At 37.0% G+C, this 24,432-nt stretch overlaps 1 protein-coding gene across 4 annotated transcripts in view; it reads right to left on the reverse strand.

Annotated features, from left to right (window-relative positions):
* The window catches only part of LOC124622133 (la-related protein 1B), a 137,746-nt gene that overhangs the window by 70,649 nt on the left and 42,665 nt on the right, over positions 1–24,432 (reverse strand). For 2 of the 4 annotated variants that reach the window (XM_047147754.1, XM_047147757.1), the window contains 5 exons: positions 24,110–24,183; positions 21,645–21,695; positions 14,738–14,984; positions 14,067–14,177; positions 7,704–7,930 (listed from right to left, as the gene is read on the reverse strand). In XM_047147754.1, coding sequence (XP_047003710.1) covers positions 7,704–7,930; positions 14,067–14,177; positions 14,738–14,984; positions 21,645–21,695; positions 24,110–24,183 — 710 coding nt within the window. The remainder of the gene's footprint in view (positions 1–7,703; positions 7,931–14,066; positions 14,178–14,737; positions 14,985–21,644; positions 21,696–24,109; positions 24,184–24,432) is intronic. The other 2 variants (XM_047147755.1, XM_047147756.1) reach the window with 2 other exon arrangements.

Raw genomic sequence — 24,432 nt, forward strand, 5'->3', positions numbered from 1 at the left:
CACTACCTGCCTTGTGGTCACTACAACCAAATACATCCTCAAACACAATTACTTCTCCTTTGACAGCCCTACAAAAAAATTTTGGTACAGCATTGGGCACTTACTAGCTATACTATTGTAACCTATTAATGGAGCACCCATGGGAATCTTTTGGTTCACCCCAGAATACCAAGCCTCTCACCTGGTTCAGATTCACTGTCGACATATTCATGATCTGGATAGAGGGCGAGGAAATCCTATCCACATTTCCCAGGACCAACATCATCTTCCCGTTCATTTCCACCAATCTACTTCAGCCCAACAAACCACTTTCCTCAATGTAGACCCCCATCTCAAAGATGGCTACATCAGTCAGTACCTCCATCCACATCAAACCAAGAATAGGCCTATCTCCATTTCCACAGCATCCACCCATTCCACACCAGCAAGTCCCTTACATAAAAATTAGCCAATTGTGACTGTTGCATCACTATTGACAAGCAGTTCCTCTCCAAGTGTGCCAAAGGTCACACCAAAGCCTTCATAGACCTAACTTAATGCCCCCCCCCCCCCCCCCCCCGTACACTTTGTCCAGTAACAGATCTCCCATGCCTCATCCTCCCAGTCAGCTACTACCCCCACACACATACCCATTGTCAGCCAAACAAACACCAGTCTCGTGAGAAAGAGACATGGACAAGTGGAGCAACTGAATCACATTCTCTCCGGGGTTTGAACTACTTCTTGTCGTGCCCTGAAATTAGGAATATAATGCCCACCCCTACCATAGTGGCATTCAGCCACCTATCCATCCTAAACAATATCACTGTCCAGCCATAGTCCACCTATGCTCACAACCCCTTGCCCCATGGCTCACATCACCACCATAGACCCAGATGCATTCATGTTCTACTTTCGTATGACCACTAACTAGCTGTGAAAGTTCAAATAAAACTATTTGTCTGTGTCAGTCACTTTTTATTTTGTTCCACAACGTGTTTCGAGAGTTTACACTCTCATCTTCAGATGGAAAACAGCAACATCTTGTTACATGTGTACCAGCTGCATGCAGCTAGTAGATCGTTTTGGTTTCATTTTGCTACAAAAAATTAACAGGCACTTGCTATCATCATATGGCACTAAGATTGTGCATCTGAAATGGCAATTGAGTTACTTACAATCTGTTCCAGTGTACAGAACCTTGCAGTTTGTCATAAATTTATGACTTGATTTTTTACACAGAAACAAAAACCACTGATATAAACACACCAAAGGTTGTAGCATTGTAAAATATGGTACTTTGTCTCAGAGATCATTCATGTCTAATTTACATTGTGGATCAGAGACGCAAATAGCAATTATGAAATTCTTCCTTTTTCACAACATAAAAAAAATAATAGATAAAGTAAGTGTGCAGACTTAGTATGAAAATACTGTTTCACTACAGTGTGTTTTAACTTACTCCCTAGATAGAAGGCAGAAAGAGTAATAATGCATAATATACCCACAAAGCTTTTAAATCAGCTCATTGCCACTGTAACAGCTTTTTCATTTCATGTGTTCTGTCCACGTTTTCCACCGTGAATCTCTTCATAAAGGATTGAGTTTACGGTGTTTGTTCATTTTGTGAAATGTCATTAAGATTGTCCTCTATGTTATCAAAGGAATATCCTGTGCCCTGAATGCGTGTAGCTATAGCAGATTTATTGGATGTGATGTATCTAAATCCATTAATGTGTTCTTTGAGTCTACTTGAGTCGTTCTTTGAGTCCATTTCAAAAGCTCCGTCCAGTCTGACCTACATTTTTCGTGTTGAGCATTAATTGCATTTTATCTTGTAAAAAAAATCTAGACTGTGATATCAAAAGTATCCGGATACCCCCAAAATCATACGTTTCTCATATTAGGTGCATTAGTCATTAGACATCATGAGAGAGCAGACTAGGGCGCTCCATGGAACTCACGGACTTCGAACGTGGTCAGGTGATTGGGTGTCATATGTCTGTATGTGAGATTTCCACATTCCTAAACATCCCTAGGTCCACTGTTTCTGATGTAACACTGAAGTGGAAATGTGAAGGGACACATACAGCACAAAAGTGTACAGCCGATCTCGTCAGCTGACTGACAGAGACAGTTAAAGATGGTTGTAATGTGTAATAGGCAGACATCATTCCAGACCCTCATACAGGAATTCCAAACTGTATCAGGATCCACTGCAAGTACTATGACTGTTAGGTGGGAGGTGAGGAAACTTGGATTTCACGGTCGAGCGGCTGCTCACAAGCCACAAATCACGCCGGTAAATGCCAAACGACACCTCGCTTGGTGTAAGGAGTGCAAATGTTGGACAATTGAAAAGTGGAAAAACGTTGTGTTCACTGATGAATCACGGTACAAAGTGTGACGATCCAGTTTCAGGGTGTGGGTATGACGAATTCTCGGTGAACGTCATCTGCCAGCGTGTGTAACGCCAACAATAATATTTGAAGGCAGTAGTGATGTTATAGTGTGGTCGTGTTTATCATTGAGGGGGCTTGCACCCCTTGTTGTTTTAGGTGGCACTATCACAGCACAGACCTACATTGATGTTTTAACACCCTCTTACTTCCCACTTTTGAAGAGCAATTTGAGAATGGCAATTGCATCTTTCAACACGATTGAGCACCTGTTGATAGTGCATGGCCTGTGGCAGAGTGGTTACACAACAACATCCCTGTAATAGACTGGCCTGCACAGAGTCCTGTAGAACACCTCTGGGATGTGCCAGGCCTCACTGACCAACATCGATACATCTCCTTAGTGCAGCCCTCCATGAATAATGGGCTGCCATTCCCCAAGGAACCTTCCAGCACATTACTGAACGTATGCCTGCAAGAGTGGAAGCTGTCGTCAAGGCTAAGTGTGGGCCAACACCATATTGAATTCCAGAATTACCAATGGAGGGCGCCACGAACTTTGAAGTCATTTTCAGCCAGGTGTCCGGATACTTTTGATCACACAGTGTAAGTTGGAGAATTCATCTTTACTGGTTTTTGTATTGTGTGGTAGTCTATATTACCTAATTTATTGAATTTCCTGTTTGTGCAATGAGCTCCTTTAGGAGCTTTGCACGCATACTAAATGATGCACTGTATCTGTTTCTACCTCCTACTTCCCGAACCCATGTTACTGTCATATTGTGCAATGTAATACCTTTAACAAGATGATGTAAAGAAAGAAATAATTTCATAAATGCCGTACGTATCTCTGATCCACAATGTGTACTAGCTATCAAAATTGTGGGAAGCAAAGTACCATACCTTTGTTTCGCAACAATCTTTGATATGTTAACATTCACGGTTCACATTTCAGTGTGGAAAATCAAGTCAAAAATGTTCACCTATGATGAACTGCACGGTTCTGTTTATTGGAACAGATTGTAATTCCCTCGCCATTTCAAACGAATAAACTTAGTGCCATATAACAATAACAAATGTCTGTTATACTTCTTGTAGCAAAATGAAACCAAAACAAAGAACTATCAGAGTATAAACTATTGAAATTAGTCGTGGGAAAAAATAAAAAGTGACACACAGATAAATTGTTTTATTTGAACTTTGACTGTCAAAACGGTCCAATTTTCTAAAAAAACCAGTCCAACATGGACAACATACGGTAATTTCAAACTGGCTACTGTGTGAACAGCTACTGCCAGACTGTGGCCAAGAGAGAGAGCAGGATCACCAAGCTGCTCAGCATGACACCTAACACAATGTGCTAGGCTTCATCTACTGTTTCACAGCCTGCGAAATACGAATTCTTTCTGTCCTCTGCCTGCCTATTCCCTTCCCCTGATTCCAATCCAGCCCCCCCCCCCCCCCTCTCTCTCTCTCGCTCTCTTCAGCTCACCTGAAGGCCTTTACACCTTTCCTACCTCCCCCCCCCCTTTCAACCTTTTCCCAAAAGCACAGCCTCCTGATGATGCACCTATAAGCCCACTATCCCGTACTCCCAAAGTCCCTGCATACTCCCACGTACAGGACATTCATGTTTCCCCACCCCTGACCTGCATCTCTTCCCTCCCTACACCTGTTCAGAACCCCCACTACTCACCCCAACAGAGATAACAGTTTTTCTCAGACACAGTCTGGCCTTAACATTCAGAGACAACAGTGGCCATATGTGTGTGACTTGTGCTTGTGTGTCTTTTCTTGTCCATGACTGATGAGGACTTACTCTGATAGTGGAATTTTATCTAGCAGTCTTTTTCATTGTACCTGTGTGCCACTCACCACCACCTCTATGTGGTGAGTAGCAATTTATCCTTTCCATATTATTATGACATATTATATTAAGAAGAAATATCAAATTTAATTGACGAAAGGAGAAAATATAAAACTGCAGTAAATGAAGCAGGCAAAAAGGAATACAAACAACTCAAAAATGAGATTGACAGGAAGTGCAAAATGGCTAAGCAGGGATGGCTCGAGGACAAATGTAAGGATGTAGAGGCGAATATCACTAGGGGGTAAGATAGATACTGCCTACAGGAAAATTAAAGAGACCTTTGGAGAAAAGAGAACCACTTGTATGAATATTAAGAGCTCAGATGGAAATCCAGTTCTAAGCAAAGAAGAGAAAGCAGAAAGGTGAAAGGAGTGTATAGAGGGTCTGTACAAGGGTGATGTACTTGAGGACAGTATTATGGAAATGGAAGCGGATGTAGATGAAGATGAAATGGGAGATACAATACTGGGTGAAGAGTTTGACAGAGCACTGAGAGACCTGAGTCGAAACAAGGCCCCGGGAGTAAACAACATCCCATTAGAACTACTGATAGCCTTGGGAGAGCCAGCCCTGACAAAACTCTACAATCTGGTGAGCAAGATGTATGAGACAGGCGAAATACCTTCAGACTTCAAGAAGAATATAATAATTCCAATCTCAAAGAAAGCAGATGTGAAAATTACCGAACTATCAGTTTAATAAGCCATGGCTGCAAAATACTAACACAAATTCTTTAGATTCCGTAGAAATGTTGGAACATGTGAGGCAAACCTACGTTTCTAGCATTTGTAGACTTAGAGAAAGCTTTTGACAATGTTGACTGGAATACTCTTTCAAATTCTGAAGGTGGCAGGGGTAAAATACAGGGAGCTAAAGGCTATTTACAATTTGTACAGAAACCAGATGGCAATTACAAGAGTCGAGGGGCATGAAAGGGAACCAGTGGTCGGGAAGGGAGTGAGACAGGGTTGTAGCCTCTCCCTGATGTTACTCAATCTGTATATTGAGCAAGCAGTAAAGGAAACAAAAGAAAAATTCGGAGTAGGTATTAAAATCCATGGAGAAGAAATAAAAACTTTGAGGTTCGCTGATGACATTTTAATTCTGTCAGAGACAGCAAAGGACTTGGAAGAGCAGTTGAACGAAATGGACAGTGTCTTGAAACAAGGATATAAGATGAACATAAACAAAAGCAAAACGAGGATAAGGGAATGTAGTTGAATTAAGTCGGGTAATGCTGAGGGAATTAGATTAGGAAATGAGACACTTAAATTAGTAAAGGAGTTTTGCTATTTGGGGAACAAAATAACTGATGATGGTCGAAGTAGAGAGGATATCAAATGTAGACTGGCAATGGCAAGGAAAGCGTTTCTGAAGAAGAGAAATTTTTTAACATCGAGTATAGATTTAAGTGTCAGGAAGTCATTTCTGAAAGTGTTTGTATGGAGTGTAGCCATGTATGGAAGTGAAACATGGACGACAAATAGTTTGGACACGAAGAGAATAGAAGCCTTAGAAATGTGGTGCTACAGAAGAATGCTGAATATTAGATGGGTATATCACGTAACTAATGAGGAGGTATTGAGTAGAATTGGGGAGAAGAGGAGAGTGTGGCACAACTTGACAAGAAGAAGGGACCAGTTGGTACGACATGTTCTGAGGCATTAAGGGATCACAAATTTAGCATTGGAGGGCAGCGTGGAGGGTAAAAATCGTAAAGGGAGACCAAGAGATGAATACACTAAGAAGACTGAGAAGGCTGTAGGCTGCAGTAGGTACTGGGAGATTAAGAAGCTTGCACAGGATGGAGTAGCATGGATAGCTGCATCAAACCAATCTCAGGATTGAAGACAACAACAACAACAGCAACATATTCAGTTAAAAATACATGAGTGATAGTCTTTCAAGATACAAAAATATCTGTTGTTCCATATCCCACTAATAGAACTGCACATATTCAAAACTTGCAGTGTACTGTAACATAATGATATTGCACCTGTTAATTCATGGGTGTGGTACTAGCTTCTTATGAGGAGAAAGTAACTTACTTCAACAAAAGAACTCAGTATGTTACAATTTTTTAGAATATAATAGGCAGTGCTCACAAAAGTGTTGGCCTAAATTAATACAAAAGGTAAATACCATATACATCACACAATTATAAAAACTCAATGGTCTACCTTGATGAATACTCTTTAAAATGAATTCAAATTCATCCAATTTCTAGATAATGCTCCTAACAAAAGACTAGTGACTCTCACCACGCTGAAACTTGGGTCGTTTATATCTCATTGTTGATCAACGAAGAAAAAATTCTGTGCAGAAAATTTTATCCACTGACATCACTTAAAAAATAATGAAATGTCACATTTTTGCATGGTTTCTGACATTAAAAATTCCCACAGTAGGCAATTCACCTTTCTCAACATGGCTTCCATTGCTCCTGCAATGCAAGTGCTGATTTACCGATTGCAAATGATCAAAAGGTAGCTACATATAGATGTAAGTTAAATAGAACATAGCCAAAACGAACACCGGTTTAAAGCTTGCCGATGTCCAACACCTTACACAGGATCATATTACCAAAGAAGACTGAGGTAAATGTCTAAAGTACTGGGAAGAGATGCGAGATAAAGATCATTATGCTAAGAAATATGTTAGGAATATTGCAGTGGAATGAATTTTAATATGGCTGAGTGAAAACACTGAGGTGAACTCTCATCAGAATCAGGTCAAATTTAGCCATGTATAAAATCTGAAACAAAATTCAGCATTTAACTGCTGTTAATTCATCATGCTAATAATGTTTCTACCAGAGTGCATACATAGTTTTTATATATCATCTGTAGAATTACACCCATTTTTATGTTTATCTTTCAGTGCTTCTAACATACTACAGCTTCCTGAACATTTTTGTATACTGTACATCGGTGTTTTTGGTGATGTGTGCAGTTATGACACATCTGTAACAACTGTAAATTTAATCTTTTCCAGAAGAAGGGTACTTCTCAGACTTATAAAGGCAAGCTGCCAGAAGAAGTATTGTGATGCCAATACACAATGGGCACTAAAAGCCTGTTAAATAAAGGCAAAACAATTTCACCCCTCTTACAGTATTTTATTTACTTTTTCTCTCTCAAAACTTTTATGTTTTCATGATACAATATATATTGTGTGTACATGTTAGTATTTCTGTTTTATACAAAGGTTGAGTTGAAAAAATGATCCTTTTAAAATTCTTTGTAACATCTTTTTTACTTTTGTTTTGTAATAACAGGTAAAAGTCTTCTTTTTGAGTGATTCAATCATATTATATGACTAAAAACATGAGAATTTTTAATAGTATTTGAAATGAACACTAACTGGCAATTCTGTAACTTTATGAGGTGACGTTGACTTTCCTGGTTTTGAGGCAACCAGTGTAACAGGTTATGCCAAGGAGAACGTTTTGTTACCTGGGAATACTCTGTTGGAAAATCTGGGTAGTCAATCTCTTGTGACTGGGACCGACGGAAGCCACCTGCTCCTCTGCCAATCCCTCTTATATTTCCACGTAGTCCACGGCCCCGGTACCTTGGAGCTGCTCCTCTACCACCTCTGTAATGTGTCTGATATCCTCTCTCAGATGCATCGAAATGATGCCAATGATTTTCATTATCATGATGGCCGAAATTCTCTGATCCTGCCAGGCATAAATCATAAATGTAACAATATCTGAAATCTTACCACTCACTTCATTACAAAAATTATAATTACTATCATGCTGTAAAAAAATCTGTACTCGCCTACAAATTACGATAACATGCAGAATCTGTTGCATCATGTTGAAAAACAGTACTAAATAAAGTTGATTCAGTTCAAGGTCAAGTGCATGAACAATGAATATGTCAACTGATCTTTATAGAGTTTTCATGAGATGCCATGGAAAAAATTACACATTTTTTGTTCCAAGTAGACAGACGATATTTCCAGGCAGAGTACAAATAGTTCAGTTAGTTGATCAAAAATTTATTTACCCTGTTTCCTAGATATCAAAAGTTCTTGCAAACATTATGAAACAGTAAACCAATGTAGATTGAGAGTCAATACTAGTACTCATTATGCTGCCACTGTGATAATTCATTTTTAATTTTGTCACTGGCATCTTATTTATGGAACTAAGCTCATTTGTATATGGTACATCAAAATCATCTGTACCATAGCAATCTGCTACAGAAAACATTCAAACAAACACTAAAAAATATATACTTATGATTTCTTTCAGGTGGAAGTCTGATAAATACAATTCCTTCAATTGTATAATGACTGGACTAATAATTACGTCATTCCTTCACTGTGGAAATTCTCAACACAGAGTATAAATATCCATTGTCGTCCATATGGTTCTTACTGCACGATAAAGGCTACATCTGTGTATTTCCACACACTATGGTCTTCAGCTACATGCACATATCCACACTTCTCCCGCATATTTTTTAATGTCATCTCACAAATTTCATTAGGTCACCATCTTTAATCTCTTGAAATCCAGTAAAGCACTTCCTTCATCCACATACAAAACTTTTTGCTTGTCTACATGTTCTGTCCAGCTCTGTTTCAATTTAATAACAGCAATAATTATTTTCTCTACTTCACTATACTCCACGATCTGTTTGTTTCCCTGTCTTTCCCACAGTGCATCGAACTAGTGCTTGCTGAGCAGCCTTCAGATTTTGAATAACTCAAAACTGATAACGAACACCAATTGCAAACTTTTTCAAACTTGTTACTTTAAAAATCCAAGAGCACTACAAGCCAACCCTAATCTTCTTGTTTATTAATCTGTGTGTCAATCCACTTATCTTAAACCAGCCCAAATATAAAAACCTTGTAAACAGGTTCTACAATTTCACTACTAACTTTTACAATCTCCTTCTTATCATGTGCAATATACATTATTTTAGTCTTCTTACAGTCAATTTTCAGGTCTACTATCGAAGTTCCTCTACTGAGCCCATCCAATTTTTGTTGCCTGTCATTTGCACTACATGAAAATCTTATGTCAGCAGCACAAATAATGTTCTCATATGTTCCATTAAGACTTATACATTCTTCATTTGCCCAAATTAAGGATCTGAAAAAGGCACGCATATTACTGTTGATTCTGCAGCTTGTTCTTGTTTCACTCCTATTTTGAATTTTTCACTGTTGTTGTTGTTGTTGTTGTTGTTGTCTTCAGTCCTGAGACTGGTTTGATGCAGCTCTCCATGCTACTCTATCCCGTGCAAGTTTCTTCATCTCCCAGTACCTACTGCAACCTACATCCTTCTGAATCTGCTTAGTGTATACATCTCTTGGTCTCCCCCTACGATTTTTACCCTCCACGCTGCCCTCCAATACTAAATTGGTGATCCCTTGATGTCTCAGAACATGTCCTACCAACCTATCCTTTCTTCTAGTCAAGTTGTGCCACAAATTTCTCTTCTCCCCAATCCTATTCAATACCTCTTCATTAGTTACGTGATCTACCCATCTAATCATCAGCATTCTTCTGTAGCACCACATTTCAAAAGCTTCTATTCTCTTCTTGTCCAAACTATTTACCGTCCATGTTTCACTTCCATACATGGCTACACTCCATACAAATACTTTCAGAAATGACTTCCTGACACTTAAATCTATACTCGATGTTAACAAATTTCTCTTCTTCAGAAACGCTTTCCTTGCCATTGCCAGTCTACATTTGATATCCTCTCTACTTCGACCATCATCAGTTATTTTGCTCCCCAAATAGCAAAACTCCTTTACTACTTTAAGTGTCTCATTTCCTAATCTAATACCATCAACATCACCCGACTTAATTTGACTACATTCCATTATCCTCGTTTCGCTTTTGTTGATGTTCATCTTATATCCTCCCTTCAAGACACCATCCATTCCGTTCAACTGCTCTTCCAAGTCCTTTGCTGTCTCTGACAGAATTACAATGTCATCGGCGAACCTCAACATTTTTATTTCTTCTCCATGGATTTTAATAAGGATGAATTTAATGTGAAATCAATATCCTTCAATGCTACACTTTATAAACTACTTCCCAGTAATTTGTCTGGAAGCACTTTACGTGACAAAATGTTTAAGCTAAACAGGAGGGTTATAATGGAAATACTGGAAATTGCAGAAAGAAAAACACTGACGAAAATTTCAAGACCAGTTAAAGAGTAAACACAGTAAAGAAGACATAATAATAGCCAACTTCATACATACAGTGAAAAAATTTCACATGCAATTAGGAAATGAGGTATAGTTTCTATGGCCGCAGCCAAAGGAAATCCCAACAGTCTGACAAAAAGACCGTTGTCTTATTTTGGTAAATTAAAAATGGATAACACATGATGCAAAGAAACTGGAAGGGACATGGAGGAACTTTGAATTACTCCGTAATACACTGGCAAATGACTGCCAAACAAGAAATTGCAAAATTCCAAAGATTGAAGATTTCCATGAAAAACAGAGATCTGTAGTTACCTGGAGAGAAACATCAAGAAATATTGAAGAATGGAGAAACAATTGAAATAAACTTAGTCCACAGTGGCTCATACTTAAAGGAACAAATAGCTATTGATGCTTGTTCGTGAAACAACTTAAAGGGCAACATTATAACAACTTTGGAATAGTTGTTGCTAAAATTCAGTTCTATAGGTTGGCTCCACTGAAAAAGTACCAGTGGACATTATACTGCTGCACTAATCTTCTACTGGTATGTTAATAGGTTTGTGTATTGACAGTTGCTACAAAATCAATATTATAATTAGTTAAAATAAGAACAGTAATTAATTATTAATAATTAGTATTTCTCCCACAATGCTTACACATGACATCAATTAAATAAGGTTTCAAGGAAAGTATGAAACAATAATAACCATCATCTTTTATAGTGTACATTTGGCCGGGTAACACACAGCATCTCCATCATCGGTTTTAAGGTAGGGGCGACTGTTTAAATTGGCCATCAGATCTACAATTTACGACCTTTTCTGTGATCATTTGTTGGGAAAATGGTTGATATGTTTTACACTTTTTTCTTGGTACTGGTGTACGTACTCCAATAACGGTTTCACGTTGTAGCAAATCTCTTCATTTCTCTTTCTGTCCAAATTTGTGTATCCTGCTGTCTGGCATGTTAACATTCTTAGCTCTTACATCTGTCTTCAATAAAAACAGTAGCTTAAATCCAAGATATTTAAATTCTTTAATTTTTCTAAGACGATTGTTATTTATACACATTTAGCTCGGCATGGGGTTCTCTCTCACTTTTTCTAATTTATGTGTCAGCTGATACTGCCACTTAGTATTTATTAGAAATGAAGAGATTTGCTACACCAGAATTAACCTTACTGATAGGATTTGAAGTCTGTTGCAACTGTTATTACTGGTGATAAATGTCTTTTACTTATTAGTTATTAACTGGCCGACCCTACCCAGAGCATTGAGTTCAAGTTTTTACAGGAGATTTACGCTATGTTGCCAGACAATGTGCTGTCTGTAATGACAAAGAGGCTGTGAAAAATTTTCAGTTTCCATAGTAGACTTAAAGTGGTTTTTGCAGGGTGTATCATTTTCTCCTGACTGCGGAGGCAAGGGTATTTTAATTCTTTCCCATTCATTTTGTTTGTGGACTTTTCATATCAACCTCATCTTCTGTAGTATCAATCTTTACATAATGCCCAATAACCTATTAATAAATAACAAGTAACACTCCCCCACTTCTGTCCCTGTCCCAAATTATTCCCAATTCAAACTCTGAAGAGGGTTTACTGACTACAACACATAATTACACTGAAATAATACCACACTGAGAACAATACTCAGGTATCAAATAACACTTACTGAGACTGTACTAACACCTGTACATACAATCATAATCTTGTCTCTATCACATGTGTAAACAACCACATGTCCCTTCAAGCACCGATATGTTACATATATGCAAGTACACATATTACTCCAAGTATTGTGCTTTGGTTTTTGGCACTATATATAGTGTGCACCAAAGCTGGTATTTTCAGCAGGTCGTTATAGCAGCAACACACACAAGAAATCTATATGACATCCCAACTACTCACACACGCATGAAGTGTGTCAACACTTCCATAACACTATAACTGTGTTGCTAAGCAAATTTAACGACATGATTCTAGACAGCATTTCTTGCTTGCTAGACATAGTTCCACACTACTGTCAACTTAGTATGAGATATGGTAAGATGTGCAATGCTACTTTTGTTGTCAGGTGAAATTTAATGCATTAATTTCCACAACAGAAGCAATTTAATACCAGGTGCCTTATAAAAACTTGATACTATCACTGTTGCATAAAAAATACAAATTGTGTAGATTCCATTTCCACTCAACACTTGAAGTGAGTGAAATGTGTGGGTGAAAGAGAGTTGTAGGCAAGCTGACAACTCATACAAATTTTACATAGATCCTGTGTAACAACAGTATTCAGAGACAAAAATTAAATTGTGTACAACTGATCATGACAATACAAAACTTTCGAGACTAACATCACTAAAATGTATGCCCACCTGGAGTGATTACGAAGTTCTATTAATAATGAAAAATAGGTGAAAGTAATTTTCTGAATCTGTGAAAACTGCACACTCACTCACCAAGCAGCCAAATGTATATTCAAAGCCATTTTTAAATAATGAACCGTACCTCTGGGTCCACACGACTTGACTTACAGTCAACTACACCCACCTCAATAAAATACGTCTTGATCAGGGACATAGATATCAGTACAACTTTTTCTATGTTGGGAAAAGACAGCAATTTTTTTAAGCTCATCACAGTAAGGCTAATGTATTTAATTTTACCTAAAAAGAGAAGAGGCAGCCCAAAATATTTATATGAATTCTGTAGGACTTAATCAGAGTATGTACTAACTTAACTGACATTAAAAGTACAACCAAAAATGTCAAAGTTATGAAAACTGAATAAAGCCATACTCATAGCTAGTCCCAAAACATTTTCGCTGGTAATATTCTTTTATCAAACATATCAAATCGAGAAAGAGTTCTAACAAAAAACCACAGTCCCAAATACCACCAAAGCCTTTAATTTAAATATCAGTATTTGTATTCCCTCTATTAAATCTTTAACTTTGCATTTCATCGTCAACCTACTCACTAAACCCTTTCCTCAACACCTCCAAACAACATTTTTCCATTAGCTTCTAACAGGAAGGCCAGAATAATGAAACCTTGACATTATGAATCATCCACTCCATCTCCTTTTAGCTTTATGAAATTTCCATTTTTTGGAACTCTTAAGACAATGTGCACAACCACTGGAAGGAAGACTCCCACTAATTCGCGTTCCCCACTCAACAAAGCACAAATATTACTACTCACAAAAGTGATAATTAGAAAAGCATCATAGTATTTATTTTTTATCAGAAGAATAAGGGCAGGAATGAAGGATATACAGTGGGAAGTGAAAGGGAGAGTGAGTGAGAAACACTAAGTTAAAAGATTACAGAGTACTATGCAGTGTTAATATTTTGTTTAGCACATAATCATGCTTCATATTCAACATCAAAATCACACAAATGTGTCATTATTACACATTGAAAGCATCTGTTTGCCCTCCAATTGGTGGATGTTTGTTGAAATGGTAAGTGAGGGGGATCAAACAGTTTACTTTATTAATATTTCATTAACCGCGACAATGAAAAATATTGTGTAATACTGGCCAAGGACAAATTAAAATTTACAATACACAAAGAAAGTTAAAGCGTGATAGTTAAAAAATGTATTTTAACAGTTTCATAGTTACCATAATCGGCACTCCGCTCTCTGTAGTAAGCACCTCGAAATTTTGGAGAATGGTCTCGTTTGCCAGGAGCCTTCATGTCGATATCAAGTGGCACCCACTTCTGTTTAGGGTCTGGTTAAAGACAAAAAAATGTGGAAAATGTTTCAAAACCCAACCCAAGTTAATTTCTTTTATTTGACTTATATAAAAAGAGAGATCCTTCATAGACAGTTGGGGATTTGTTTCAATAATTTGTCTCATCGACTTCTAACAATTGGCACTTAATACACATACTTTTCCTCAATCCTAAATTGCATCCACTAGCATAGTATTAAAATACACTTTTGCTATAACTGAAAAGTGGTATGTCTCATTAAACACAAAACTGGAAATTCTCTTCTTACTAAACATCATAATGTACTGAACACAAAGACAGGCATGTTAAGAAAACATCATCAGCCTAGGAGCAGAGTCAGTCTAGGGAAAACTAGCCAAACAAGCAAGTGGCACATTGGAGAAATTTCAGTACTGCTTTATGAGACAATTGTCACTTATAACTTACTTTTTTTTTTTTACACACACAGAATTAGTAATACAAACATAATACAGGAAGAAATGTGTTATTCTCACTTAAGGGCATTACTAAGCATGAAACTGACAATGTTAAAGAGACAAATTGCATGAAAACTTACTTTTTTTTGCAGCTGCTGGTACACTGTTTGATCTCCGGTTTTCTTCTGCTCCAGGTATTGAACCATTCAGACTTGAATTCCTCTGCTCAATCTTTTTACATTCCTGCTTCTTTCGCTCTACTTTTTTGTCATCAGTTGCCAAGCAATTACCATTTTCTACACTGGGTGTATTCTGGTGTTGTGGATTGTTTACTTTTGCACTGCCAATGTTCTTTATCATTTGGGCTGGACTTGTATGAACTTTCTTCTGTGTCAGAACGTATTCAAAATGAAATACAAATAAAAGCACATAGCACAGAAATGAAATAATTAAAAACAAATATGTCTTCAATGCAAAATGCTCAGAGACAAAGATTTCAGCACTTTTCCTATGCTGGGAAAAGAAGACAGTAACTGTAGCTCATCACAGACAACAAATACTACTGTATCACATGATGGACCACACAGTAAGACATTATGTTACAGAAAGTTGTAATGATGAGTTACCATTTTGAAATATGTTTTGAACCACTCTCACTGTTCTATGCTGTAGAAATTTTCAAAACTAAAACATACATTAATCAATTCATAAATCATTATTTACAAAACATGACACCAGAAAATTTAGTACTGATGAAGTCAAAAGCTGCCATTGGCATTCATTCAAACATTTCGAACTGACTAAATTAGGAAGATGAAATATTATGTACAATTTTATGTTAAGATTAGCACATCAAATTTTATTGTTTGAATTTATTGTATAGGAATTGATACGGGATAGAAAACTTCAGTCTTTCATATTACATAACTACAATCAGCAGGTGCATGAAACATGTTACCATATACATTAACCATCAACCAAACATCGACTTATTCTTTAGGCTGTATTCACAAATACTGCTGAATAAGAGCAACGATGACAGCACAACTGGAATGCAATGCCATAATGATTGATTCATAGGCTTTAAGGAAGATTAATCACTTACGAGTAAAAATAATGAACTGCTGAATACACACAAATGAACAGTAGAACACAATTATCTTAGAGAGCAATCCAAAAAATCATTATTGCCTTTCAAAGTAAATTTCCTAAAATGCCAAAAACATTAAGACTACAATATAAATGTACTGTCATTTCAAACAAATCACAATGAGACACAAAACATTAATTTGCAAACAAACAAACAATGGAAATTGTAGCTGCATGACAAGAACATAGGAAGACAAATATGGCATTATGAGAATGCTATATAGTGAATTGAAAATTTAAATGGCAATCAACCATGTTAAGTTTTAATGACAACAAGCATAGACAATAACCAAATGTATGACTGATAAGACAATATAAGGACATGTGAAAATCGGCCAAAGAAAATTATGGCATGGACAGATATTGAACGACATAAAAAATTAAAATGAATCTTCCTTGTAAATAATAAGTCCTGGTCACAGTACTGGGAAACTTCATAATTTTAATTAGTAAACAGTATCATTGGAACCGAAACACATCAAGTAAACACTTCAGTAGCAACTGCTGAATGTTATGCTTTATTTTGTTGTATTGGGTACTGTTTCATTAAGGCAGACTAATTAACAAATTTGTATCTGGTCCATTCTGGACTTTACATATGAATTTCTTCTCAAAAAGTAACTCCCTTATCCACAGTGTATCCCACTTTTGTACACATTTCATACTGAACACACAAGGCGGCTACAATGCATGTGCACATAGGCTCGCTCCCTTGGCGCACTGATCTTTCTGTAGAAGTCTGTATGAAGGGTGTTTGTTGCTTGCTTGCTTTCTCCTCACCACAACATACTTGTTCAGATACAATGTAGTTTCTTATATACCTCCCCTTTCTGTAGAACAAAGTGGCTAGCTATTTATTTTTATAATAATAATAAATAAATTTCCTGGTCCTTTTACAGTCTTATATAAATGGTTGAATATACATAAATATATAGTATAAAAACAAACACAATACAAAAGCAAGCACTTCACAATTTTATAACTCAATACCTAGACCGAAACAGTCCTCAGATTCTTGTGTCAACAAATGCAGTTTACCGAGTACAACAGGAAATTTACTTAAACACTTCAATCAAATCAGTGTGTCTGCACAGTGAGACGTCATATGTCCTTGAATCCCCCATCATATAAACAGGCACCACCATAACTTCCATCCCTTTACAGAAATGATACAGAGTTGCCCAGAGTTTCCTGAGGAGACCAAACCCATTTACACAGTTTGTGGGATCAAGTATCAAGGTGAGAATCTGGTCGAGTAACCTTCTGCAAAACCTCTCTCCATTCTTGACACACATCATATATCAGAGGTGCATCTTGCATTGGTCAGGGTAGTTTTCTGGATTAACCCTAGGACTCACTCTGCTAAAATTTCCCAAGTACTCCATCTGGGGTCATACATGACCCCAATCAATATATAATTGACTGTGTGTACTAATCATTCAGAGGACAACGTACTGTCGTTTAATACTGTTTGTTTAGATTTTATTTATTATTGAGACACATTTCACAGCTTTTTTAACAGGTATGTACATAGTAGAATTAAATTACATATGGCAGAGTAATTACATATCAGAAGTTACAATATTACTCTAAGTCATAATTTGTTTCACTCATAAATGTTTCACAATGGCTTCAAATTTACAGGAAACATAATTCTAACCGGAATCCGTACCATAGTCATATGCACATATTTTGCAAGTAGTAACTATTTCAGAATGTTCCTTGCAAACAAATTTGTTACACTTTTTGCATGTTGAACTGTATTTTGTGTCCTTTGATCGGGGGCAAATGCAGCGTCTGCCTCGCTTTCTCTTCTGATTGTCGGGTATTACGTCTGGATGTCCACTGTCTAACAGATCATCAAATCCACACCGTTTGATACTGCTAATAATATCCTTGTGCCTTGCTTGTGGTAAACTCAAACGACATGCCACTTGGGGCTTTGCCATTTCTTTGGCCAACTTCATTAGAAAAAGACGTGTCCCTGTTTTTTCAACAGCAACACAGAAGAGTCTATAGGCATTGAGTGCAGCTAGATCGACAAGATCATAAAATACTGCTAATGGCCAACTTTTGTACCCTTTTTCACAGAATAGTAAGAGCTCATTTGATCTAGCGTATCAACACCTGATTTTGTTGAGTTGTAATACAACACTAGTTCTGGTTTTCGTTTCAAGTTGTTTTCTTTGGGCACTTCAAATGACCGATGTTGAGTTGACAGGAGTAGCACAGCCTTATTTCTCTTTGGAACATACGAAACTAATAGGGTTTTACCACTGTATGCAAATCTGGTAGTGCATTCTTCCCTAGTTTTCGAAGGCAAAAACTCTTTTGGGACTTCTTTTCTTGTAGAACGTAGAGTACCTACAAGCGTCAATTTCATTTTCAACAATTCTCGACCAAGGTCATAGCGTGTGAAAAAATTGTCAGTGGTAATATTCCTACCACTGCCAGCCAGATGACGCACTAAATCTAAGACCACTTTCTTGCCTTGATTCACTTCTCTCACATCACCACTCCTTCCAGTGTACATTTGAAGATTTGTCAGATAACCATGTTCACAGTCTACTGCGCACCATATCTTGATGCCATACTTTCCTGGCTTTGAAGGAACGTAGACCTTGAAACTGCACAGACCTCTGTATACGCAAAGATGTTCATTAACAGTAATGTTGCTGGTAGGTATAAATGATGTTTGACATTGCACAGCAAGCAAATCAAATATTTCCTGTACAGCTTCAGCCTTATTTCCAGTCCTCTCTTTCCTTTCAAGTCTTGTGATGCGGTCGTCAAAACGAAGTGAACGCAGAATGTCCTGATATCGCCTCCTCGACATAGTAGCACGGAATAGAGGAGTGCCATATTCAGAGTCCCAAAATTCGTCAATAGGTTTCCCCCGGCTCTTCTGTACGCCATACAGAATCAGCAAGCCTAAAAATGAAAGAAGCTCACATCTGTCTGTATCACGCCAGTCAACTAATTTTCCAGACACTTTCAATTCATTTCCTCGTTGATTTGTGAACTGAACTATTATATCCAGCAATTCATTAGTAATAAACTGCCTGAAACAGTCAACAGCTGAGCTAACACTAACTGTACTAGGAATACCTGCTGAAAATCATCGTATGTTGCGGATTGGAAATCTACGAATTGATGGTTCTTTTGTACTCCATGCAATATCCCGACCCCTGCTTACCAGTACTGCACTTTCATCTTCTCCACTGTCATCATTTTCAGCAAGAATATCATTTTCTTCTAATTCATTTAAACAAATTTCATCACTTTGGTCTACCTGTGTCTCTGTTCCAACATCTTCGGCGTCACTACCTTCTGAATCACTACTGCTACGAAATAAGTCTTCCATAGCTTGTTCTACACTATAGCCAGGAGTAAAACGTATTCCATCCATGCTGAAATTACACTGCCACAACAAACGTACAAACGAACTTCCAGTTTGAGATTAGTTCTGAGTAACACCTGAATTCAGTGTTACCAACTCAAAATACCTAAGAAAGAGATTGATAGTTGATAATCTATACATTCTATGAATGTTACATATAATCTATCTGGGGTCATAATTGACCCCAACAGCAGTTTTGGTTGATTATTGATTTAAATGTTGCGTCAAGCGCTCTAAAAATTTTTGTGAGAGAACTACAATACTGTGTGGTAAAAGTCATAAAATTCTGGATTTTTACAAGAAATAGAAATATTATTTTATCCATAGTAAAGATTATTGGGGTCACCTATGACCCCAGAGTGAGTCCTAGGGTTAAATGTGCTGGCAGGTACATTCTGTAGCTGATTATACAGAAGTGAGTTCTGATAAGTTGCACACTTTTGGAATACACTTACAGCTGCTTTTTGCCCAATTGATGGTGGTGCAATATTACATAACATGACAGCCACTGAAGTGGTGCTGATTTAGTAGTGCCGCTAATTATTCTCATTGCCCGATTTAGCCTATCATCAGCTTTGCAGGCATTTGCACAGTTCTCCCAGATTGGAGCACAGTTCTCTACTGTAGAGTAAACCGATGCCAATGTAACAGTACAAAGAGCATGTGCACTTGCGCCCCATTCTGGCCCAGCTACTTTTCTAATATCAAAGCAGATCACATTTTCGAAGTTGTACCTATTGTTACTACCTCAAAATTTGACAATAGGTACAACCTTGAAGATGTGTGACCTGAATATCGAAGGAATCACTACATACAATGAAGGTGGTAGAGTATTTTGATCAGGTGGAGCATGTAATGTACTTATACTGTAGGCAATAACACGTACATTACATTGTTTCCAAGTATGGCTGCCTATGAACTGTTCATGAAACACAAGCAAGCAAGTAGATGTGGATCCATGTTGCACATCTGTTGGTAAGTTAGTCAAGATAATGTATCCACCATAAAATTTTCTATGTAAAAATATTTTTCTCACCCTGTTTCCCAATCACTAGCAGCCAAACAGAGAGTAAAGAATACTGCTGCAGTCAAAAAAATCCACTTGAAGAGAAATCTGTAATTGAGGCGATGGGAAAAAAAAAGCACACACACACACACACACACACACACACACACAGACAGAGATATATATATATATATATATATATATATGTGGGAGCAACTTGTTTCCTTCTAAAACAATCCTTTACACTATTTTGATTTTTCAGGGAAACTAATTTACATGTCATCTATCATGAATGTGTAGTCTTGATGTGAAATATTGTACATTATAACAAAAAGGTAGTACTTGGAGCATATATCTAACAACATTATTGTGTAACTTAGAAGACAGCTAGAAAAGCAATACCTTAGAATCAGATGCAATTTTATTAAAGAAAAAGGGAATATCTGATTCAATCTGCTTTTCATAGTTGTGCTTGAAAAGAAATCACTTAATCTTCACAGTTAAGTCCGTGGTAAAGTTGAGGATAAAAGGAGTAAAAGATATAACATTGGCAGCAATGAAACTATACCAATAGGCAGTTGCAGGTATCAGGGACCTTGTAATATCTAATACACCTTCCCCGTTATTGGCAGGAATCAATTAGTTAGTAAAATTCTTTTGGGCAGTGGACTGCGTCTGTCATATTGTAAATGTGGGCTCCTGTTACGAATAACCTCACTCATGTATGTAATGCTACGAACTCAAATCAGTGATAGATTACGTTGCATAATTTAACTCCTGTACATCACTAAATGTTCGCAAGATTTCACAATTCTGCAACATCCTAAAAGACAAGGCAAGGAACATTTTCAATAACTCTCCTTTAATGGTTGTTTAGTCTGTGTTATGGAAGTTTTTCAATAAATTATGTGATTGGTGAAGTACCATACTTTCTTAAAAACAAGGTTACAGCTATGGTCAAAGGCAAGTGAACACAGAAAGACGAAACAGAATTCAATCTGAAACTATACAGTCAACTGCAGTCCCACTAGGCAAGCAGTGCGGTATCTTGCTCAGAGACATTGATTTCAGCATAACTCTTCCTATGTTGGGAAAAGAAGACAATTGTTTAATCTCATCACAGCATGTAGATACCACTGCCACCTCTATCTTGAGACTTACAAACCATGCACAAAAACAGTAAAGCCCATTTTAATTATTATGTGGGAAATGGTAATTATACATTGATTAAGCTGACTTCTAATGTACATACTGTTTGGTGTTGTTGTGGTTTTCGAACCAATGACATGACAACAATGAAATTGTGCCAATAATTTTATGAGATTTTGGCATATGTATTTTAAAACACAATTTCTTTATGACCATGAAGAGTTGACACACTTCATTTTAATGATACACAGTGTATGCTCAAAAAGTGACTTTAGCAAGTTTGATTCATACCATCAATAATAAGTAAAATGCCAGTATAGCGTGTTACTAAAATAAAATTTACCTCTGAACGTCCCAATGTTGGCCAGTCATCCACATCAGTGAAACTGCCTTCCTGAAAATTAAGATTGACTTAGTATCGCGCATTTTTCCCCTTTCCTATTTGGAGTCTCATTTGCCAGTCAGAAGTCTTATTCAAACAAGAGAACACAAATTATGTTTTGAAACATTTCTCATTTTAAGAAAAGTATAGGTCAAAAACATGTAAGGAATTTCATAAGGGCAAGAATTACTTTAAAAATAGACAAAATATATTTTATGAAAATTATTCAAAAGTATCACCAACGTGCTTGTATCCAATTGAAGACACGCGTTACTGTAGGGAGGTGTGTGTGTGCGCGCGTGTGTGTGTGTGTGTGTGTGTGTGTGTGTGTGTGTGTGTGTGTGGGGGGGGGGGGGGGGGGGGGATGCTACCAGTTAAGGGGAAATGTAATGCAAAAAATGGGTCAAAAACTAACGAGTAACTCTTCAAATATAATATTGGAAACAAAAGACAACGTACTTTCAAAAAATTTGCTGAGACATACTATTACTTTGTCATTAACACATTTTTCCAGAAGAAAATTAACTTGAGAAAGACGAGCGAGGCTACATGTGGAACTGACAATATTTTACCAAACAAGGAAACTTTACAGAATGGTAAGATCCTAAACAAACTCAGTATGAAAGGTGATAACAGAACCTTATGATGCAGAGTAAATGTAGAGATTTGAGGTTATGAGCAATGTATAAATCAATTAGAACAAATTCACTGTATTAGAAAATTAAGATACTAAGGACAAAGATACTTATACAACCAGCAAATGTTGTTACAGGTACCCAAAATTTAAGTACCCAAACCTCTGGATTAAATTGTAAAGAAAGAAGCATTAAATTACAAACACCTTACAGACAAAATTATTTAGTTGGACAGATAAAAAAATCTACTCACCAAAAAGCGGCAGGACACACACATAAAAGACTGTTATGATAGCATGATTTCAGAGCCAGTGGCTCCTTCTTCAGGCAGAAGGGTTGAAGCCGAAGGAAGAAGGGTGAAAATAAAAAGGGCTGGAGAGGTCTAGGAAAAGGGGTAGATTTTGGGAGTCACCCAGAACATTGGGTCAGTGGAGGTGGAGACTTACCATACAGGTGGGAAGTAGATTGGTGAGTAGATCCTTTATCTAAAAAGTGTATAGAATTACACAAAAGAGGTGCAATGAAAAAATCAATGTCTCATAATGCAAAATTAAAACAAATCACTGTTGTTAAATATGAAGCGATATATTCATCACAGTCTGTAGTCACTGGGGGCAAATCAGTAAAGACACAGAAAAAGAAGAACGAAAAATACTAACGAAAATTTTTGGTATGGTCTGTGTTGAGGCAATCTGGATAGACAGAAGTCTAATGAGCTGTATCAAACTTTTGGAGAAAATCTCACACGCATTCAGGAAGAGAAGACTGAAATTTTATGGCCATATTCTGACATTCACAGAATGAACAATAATAAAATTGACCAAAAGGATTCTCTAGCTTGCTCTTTCCCGGTACGTTGAAAACAACTGGATACTTAAAAATAAAAAATATCTTCAGGAAATAGGCACTGCAAACAAAATTCTACAGAACAGAGCTGCTGTCAGTACCTTAATTGACAAGCATCAGTTCAAAACCACACCAAGTGTTAAACCTAAGAAGACATGGACACAAGAATCTTAGAAAAAACACAGTGGAAAGACGAGATTTTGGGAGGAGGAGGAGGAGGAGGAGGAGGAGAAGAAGAAGAAGAAGAATGCTAGGTAATCAGCGAAATAAGTTCAATTGCACTCCAAAGCTGAACAAAATTATGTAAAATGTATAATAATAATAATAATAATAATAATAATAATAATGTCACATATTTATAGATCTACTTTAACCAAACTTTTGCTGGCTGTGTTAATATCATCATATGAATTCCAATAAGAGAAAAATTATGAAAATTAAACCGTACATTCTTAAGACAGAGTATCTTGCTCAGAGACAAAGACTTCAGCATAACTTTTCCTATGTTGGGAAAAGAAGACAATTGTTTATGCTCATCACAGCATGTACATACCACTGCCACATATAAATTTACAGCTGATCTTAAAACGTAGCTGGCTGATCATTAAGAACAACCTACCTAGTTTAGGGTCTCCTTCTAAAGGCAAGGAAGAACCCCACCCCCCAACCACCAAATTAACTATACACAAATTCCTCTATCCAAACTCAGCCACTAACTGTTAAACCATTACAGTAATTCTCCATAAAAGCGAGGCAAAACTTTGTAAGAGAGTAGTCTTTCCATACCATTATTTCTAGGTTGATGTCACAGCATCAACTACTTCTCAGTGAGTTTCCTGATATCCCCTGCAGAACAGCTTTCTTGGTAATGCCATACACGATGGTACTAAAAATTTTACAGTAATCATAACTATAAAACAGTAATTTTAAAACTGTGGAACTCACACGCTGATTTGTGCATCTTCGGTCCTGTGTCATCTTCATGACAAATGGTGGCTGAGCTTGTGTACTGGCATTTTCTGTGGAAGACAAAATACCAATGAGTGAAGTGTTAAAACTTTTTTTATATATAGATGCCACACAACAAAACTGAACAACAAGATTTCTCTGTACTGTAACACACATGTCTAGGCTAGGTGAGGATGCCCTTACAGGATGGCACTTGAGTACAAAAAATAAAAACAGTAGGAATAAACAATAATAATATTGCAAATAAAACAAAGAAAGAATCACAGTTAATTGTATCATTAGTTAAGAATAAAATTTTG

Source organism: Schistocerca americana, chromosome 7 (genome assembly GCF_021461395.2).
Source record: "Schistocerca americana isolate TAMUIC-IGC-003095 chromosome 7, iqSchAmer2.1, whole genome shotgun sequence".
Lineage (NCBI taxonomy): Eukaryota > Metazoa > Arthropoda > Insecta > Orthoptera > Acrididae > Schistocerca > Schistocerca americana.